The sequence below is a fragment of the Mugil cephalus genome, chromosome 14 (assembly GCF_022458985.1).
Source record: "Mugil cephalus isolate CIBA_MC_2020 chromosome 14, CIBA_Mcephalus_1.1, whole genome shotgun sequence".
In the NCBI taxonomy this organism is placed as follows: domain Eukaryota; kingdom Metazoa; phylum Chordata; class Actinopteri; order Mugiliformes; family Mugilidae; genus Mugil; species Mugil cephalus.
The window spans coordinates 10,190,198-10,195,794 of NC_061783.1; the positions used below are offsets into that span (position 1 = coordinate 10,190,198).

At 42.0% G+C, this 5,597-nt stretch overlaps 1 protein-coding gene across 1 annotated transcript; it reads left to right on the forward strand.

Moving 5' to 3' along the window:
* Window positions 1-812: 812 nt before the first annotated feature.
* On the forward strand, window positions 813-3,011 carry tfpi2 (tissue factor pathway inhibitor 2). The gene is made up of 5 exons (XM_047604781.1): window positions 813-979; window positions 1,190-1,360; window positions 1,565-1,744; window positions 1,913-2,086; window positions 2,450-3,011. The coding sequence occupies exons 1-5, from the start codon at window positions 907-909 to the stop codon at window positions 2,536-2,538; spliced, it is 687 nt and encodes a 228-aa protein (XP_047460737.1). The 5' UTR covers window positions 813-906; the 3' UTR covers window positions 2,539-3,011.
* The last annotated feature ends 2,586 nt before the right edge of the window (window positions 3,012-5,597 follow it).

Consider the following 5,597-nt stretch of genomic DNA (forward strand, 5'->3'; position numbering starts at 1 on the left):
AGTGGGGGGTCGGACCACATAGGTTTCTGTTTGGGCTCTTTTGATGTTAAAACAAGGAGGTGTATTTACTGTATATTACAGATTACATTTGTTTTTGTCCTTTTTTTTTTCCTCTACGTGTTTTCAGAAAGTCAGATGTGGGTTAAGGGGTGGTGCTTCGCTTATCAGGTCATTTTGATGAGACGGCTAATCTGTGTTTAGCCTCCACCTGTCAAGGTGGAGACCCATCATTGCTTCAAACATGACTGCACGGCACTTTTCCCCAGTGAAACAAACGTCTCATGAGTTTTCAGGCGATGCTGTTTTCAGGCCTAATAAAGACCTAGTGGAGCAAGAGATTACTGTTGCCTTGGAAGAGTGTTGGGTAGCTGCTATCATTAACCAAAACAAATGATAAGACACAAGCTGGGAAAAGCGGGTGACAGTGCTTCGAGTGAAACCATGTCTGAGTGAGTGAGTGTGTGTGAGGACTCAGATCCAGTCAGAATGGTGAGTGGTGGCTCAGGATGTTTCACAACAGAATTTCTCCCTTGGAGCACCATACCTTTTCTCTCTTTCCCTTTGGGTGGGAAATTTACTGAGATACTCTGTGATTACTGTAACACCGTCATTACCTTGTGACAGCATTTCTTTATGTAACCATGCAGAGAGAATTCAACTTGCTACCTCAGATTGGTTAGTCACAATACTAACAATGCTTTACGCAAAATTTTATAGTGTAATAAAACATCCTTTGTGATGTCATTAATCAATTCATCACTTACTTTAATCAACACACTGTACGATGGAAATGAGTCATCACATCCCCGCCCCTGAATTTCCCGAGCCAACTGTTGCTATAAAGCTGGACCTGACTGGGATGGTTTTCAGAGCGGAAAAGACTGGAGTTCGACCAAAACTTACACAATGGAGTTTTATACCTTCGCGCTATTTGCAATCGCTTTGTCGTTTTACAGCGTGTTGGCGTTGAAACCTAAAGGTAACCTCAGTTTGTCATACTTTCTTTTTTCTTTTTTCTCCTACTTAATAACTCTCCGAACTATTTAAAACGATGTTTAAACGCCGGCCGTCATGTGACCGCCGTGCGTAAAGGACGCTATAGATGGAGTTTGCAGCGTGTTAAGCAATGGTTACACCGTGGACTTCTGTGACGATATGACTTCAGTAACAATCTTATTCCTGCTTTCAGACGTGTGCCTCCTTCCAATGGAAGAGGGACTTTGCAAGGCTGATATCCAGCGCTATTACTACAATACTATCACCCAGAAATGCGAGCTTTTCTCCTATGGGGGCTGCATGGGGAATGCAAATAACTTCGGGACCTATGAGGAGTGCCACAAGACATGTTTCAGAATCCCAAGTAAGTCTTCAGTTTGATGAGCACACACCTTGGTTGGGGTGCGGTCATTAACCGTATTTGATATTTCATGTGAAATTATTGGATATGTATTAGGAGAAGTACTCCTCTTTTTTGTACATAAAAGTGTGGCCTAGAGTAAAAACTGGTAAAAAAAAAAAAAGAAAGAAAGAAAGTCTGATCTATTTTTTTCATTCCTCTCCACAGAGATCCCCACAATCTGCAGGTTTCCTAAAGAGGAGGGACCCTGCCGTGCCCTCTTCCCCCGCTATTTCTTCAACATGACTACCATGCAGTGTGAGCCCTTTTACTACGGTGGCTGCCAGGGGAACTCCAACCGCTTCCAAGAACTCACCTCTTGCATGGACTACTGCAGTCCGCACAAAAGTTAGTAGAAACTTTTTCAAGTCTGAAATAATCCTCAGTGGCATCTGGTCCCAGAGGGAGTGGACATTAAAGACATTCCAGTTATAAGAAAGCCACTGAAATTAAAAAGAAAAGGTCCTCTCCAAGTATATAATTGGTGGCCTCATTGTCATGTGCTTTACTTCGCAGCTGTTCCTGTGCTTTGTCTGGACCGTCTAGACAAAGGGAAATGCTCAGCCTCCATAACTCGGTTTTACTACAACACCGCCACCAAGATGTGCGAGGAGTTCGTGTACTCGGGCTGCGGAGGGAGCAGCAACAACTTTGTGTCGCGGCAGAGCTGCATGGACGTGTGCGTCAAAGGTGTGTGGGCAGTTAGCGGTGAAAGTCTCACATCCCGCAGGGAAGCCTTTAACGGAAGACGATAATATGAGTCCCTTTATTCAATAATGACAGTATTTGGATCGCCACTCAGACCCACTTACTGGTTTGGAGAAGATTGAGAAAGTCTGAGGGGGAATTGGGAGGAGACCAAATTACACTCAGCTGATTTCATTATGGGGCTTCTGGAGTAACCATTAGTCTGAAGTCGGGTTGAAAGGTTTCCTCTGAACTTTTCATGCACTAAAGCCGGTCATTATGTCATAACTGGGTATTGAAAAGCAATAATCAAGAAAATGAACAGCTACGTGTTCACTAATTACCCCTTACTCTTCTTTGTTCCAGGAGGAAAGCAGCGCGCAGACCAAGGAAAAGGCCGGCGCATGAGACGGCACAGATATTTTCGCATCGCTTCCTCTCGCATAGGCGTCTGACACCTGCTCCCAGGAACTCTCACGGATGAACCCTGAAGTGAAACTAACGTGTATTTGTTTATGCTTAAAAATGATGACCGGGCTGATTATGAGGAAAAACACTAAGTGGCACGTATGTGATGCCTTATAAGCATTTTGTGATTTTGATGTGTTCTGTTGACAAAGTTTATCACTTCTGCACTCATGTTTGTGTATTTTGTATGTAAAGTATGTATTTTTTTTACATTATTATATTTTTTTTTATTAACATCCTTTGATCAAACAGAGAATTTGTTGACGAATTCTTCCATTTCCGTACCTTGATGCTGCTGTTTTAAGCAAATGACTGCAATGTGTGATACTTTTGATAATTAACAAACTCCAAAAGTTTGGATTTTAACTTCTTCAACTACTTGGGTGCCTACAAGTTGGCTTTAAGAGTTGTCCAAGTTGTCCTCGTTTTCCTGATTAAAACAACAACAACAACAAAAAAACAGGCTTAGCTTGTTTCTCCACTTTCTCTCAGTCACTTTCACTTTATCTCCGGCCCGCTCTTCCACTCCTCGCTAATGCTCCTGTCCTCTCTCCTTATCTGGTGCAAGACACTCCAGACCTATCTCCAGCAAAGCCTTGAATCAGGAAGGAAGCAATCGCGGAGCGGCAAACTCTGCAGTGGCAGGTTCATTAGAAGCATGTTTAGCGGAGGGGGACGCTGCAGGTCCACAGAATGGGAATCATTAGCTTTCAGAAGTATTGTCTGGTAATCTTTCAGCATTTATAATGTAATCGTGGGGAAATATACGCGTGCAACAAGCCCGAAGCAGAGCTCATCCACGCAGCCTCATGCATTCATGCACACACTCTCAAGGGTAATTATAGAAAAAGATTTTTCTTTTCAGTCAGTACCACCACTCCACAGTGATCTCCTGTAATACGCCCTATGTAGACTACCAGTCAAAAGTTTAGACACACCTTCCCCTTGAATTGAACGAGAAGGTGTGCCCAGACTTTTGACTCGTAGTGTACCTCAAGAGAAACTTGAATGCTCCGTAACCTCATTAAGGCTCGGGGGTTATTCATTTCAAAGTATTCGGTTTCTAGCATGGCCCATCTGCCATAAATCTCCACTTCCTTCCATTTCTTATAATAGAATAGCTGAAGTCCTGTGTGATTCCCCGGACAATAAATATTTATGGAAGATATCAAAGTAAACTATTCACCCATCCGGCTCGGCTATAAATAGCATTTAAAGACAATACGTCTGGCCGGGCCTTTTGCTATTAAGAACTGAAGCTAAATCATCTACGGAACAGCAGCATAGGAGCGACTGTCATCTTAACGGTCCGTACGGAGCTTCGCATAAGCCACACAATCTCAAAATCAACGCTGGTGCTTAAAACGGAGCAGGTGGAGGGTTTGACACAAAGCTCGTTTCTATTCCTGTCCTTCGAGGTTAGATTTCCTTTGAGCTTTCAGCACTCAAAATGATAGTGGGTTAAAAATGATCACGAAGCAAGGCATATTTTATGACGTATAAGGTCATTTTCTATTAACACTGCTCAATATTTCACATAAATGTGGGGATGAATGTTTTCTTCACCTTATTGTTATTCCCACTTTAAATCCCCCCCAACAGACATGACAAATGTTCGACCAGTGCATCAAAAGACTCGGCGGTTAACTTTTAATTATAAGAGAGCTCTGTTTTGGACCATTAATAGGTACCATTTTGACACTGATTGCAAAAGATCTGGTGTAGTTCAGGGAGGATGAGATTAATTGATCGTTCTCTGGTTGTTTCATTAGCTGCAGTACATTAGACACAGTAATTCTGCCCCCAACATTCTCGACAGTGATTAATGGATATTTACAGTGAAACATGGTCCTCACTTAAATCGGGATTTATTCCATTCAGGAAGCACACGTTCACCACCTTGTCTTAGAGCAATATTGTTTTGTGTTATCGTTTGTTTTAATGTGACACACAATGACGGTAGGTGCGTGTGAGAGGGGGTGAGTGTCTAAGACGCCCCCTCGTGGCAGATTCACAAATCTAACAAAAAGTAAAATGAACCAAAGAAATTAACTATGACACTCTTGTTTTGACGTGAAAATGAGGATAATCGCGATGTAATGTTTACATTTTAAAGGGAATTGTTTAATGAAAAGGAAGTCAGTGACAGTGGATTGCTTTGAACTTAGAAACTGTAGATACAAGAGATTTTGCAGGAGGGAATGCGAACGGAATATTAGAGCGACACTGTTTCTGCATGTGCTGCTTGATTGCTAAAATAAACAGGCCAACTATTGCTTTGAGTACAAACAAACAAACAAAAAAAGAAAAAGAAACAACAACAAACAAAAAAAACATCAGATGGAGAATGTTCTTCTCTCTTTTCGTGGCATCTAACAAAATCATATTGTGTTTTTCATCTTTTGGCACCAGCAGCGGAGGATGCTGCCCTAAGCCGACGGTATAGTAGTATAGCTTTAGATGTATCAATCTTGCCCACTGTGCAAGTGTCCCTAAAGCCACAAACAGGAAATCCATTACAGCTGTTTGCGATATTATCAGCAAACAAAACAGCCTTCTCTATAGACTGATGGATAACTTTGTTATTGCTCATGAAAACTTCCTATAACAGGATGTGAGGGCACATGTTGTCGCTGAATGGGAACGAGCCTCAGTGGGTTAAGACTCCTCTCTGTGTCCAACGACTTTGGTTTCCAACGGCTTTGATGTGACCCCTGAAAAAGAAGCAACATCTACCTCCTCCAGAGTGTCACATCACCCGTTGTAGTCACCCAAGTAGTGTTTAATTAAGAAGAAGACATTAAAATTATTTCATGAGAAAGGTGAAAGTACTAGAGCACAGGTCTTCAACAATGGGGTCCGCGACACCTACGGGGTGCGCGGAGGTACTGCAAGGAGGGTTGCAAAATCTTTGTTTGATGAGACATTTTTCATATATTTTTTACCCACAAATTTAAATTTGTGAACATGAATCCAACATAATTTAGTAAAAGGATAAATGGAGGCAGAAGACAGCATGTTTAAAGTTGATACTTATCTGTCAATT

Bases quoted from the DNA above. Each gene is read 5' to 3' on its own strand.
- tfpi2 (XM_047604781.1), top strand. From the start codon at position 907: ATGGAGTTTTATACCTTCGCGCTATTTGCAATCGCTTTGTCGTTTTAC. The intron at 1,361-1,564 runs GTAAGTCTTCAG...TCCTCTCCACAG, and splicing joins GACATGTTTCAGAATCCCAA to AGATCCCCACAATCTGCAGG. The intron at 2,087-2,449 runs GTGTGTGGGCAG...TCTTTGTTCCAG, and splicing joins CATGGACGTGTGCGTCAAAG to GAGGAAAGCAGCGCGCAGAC.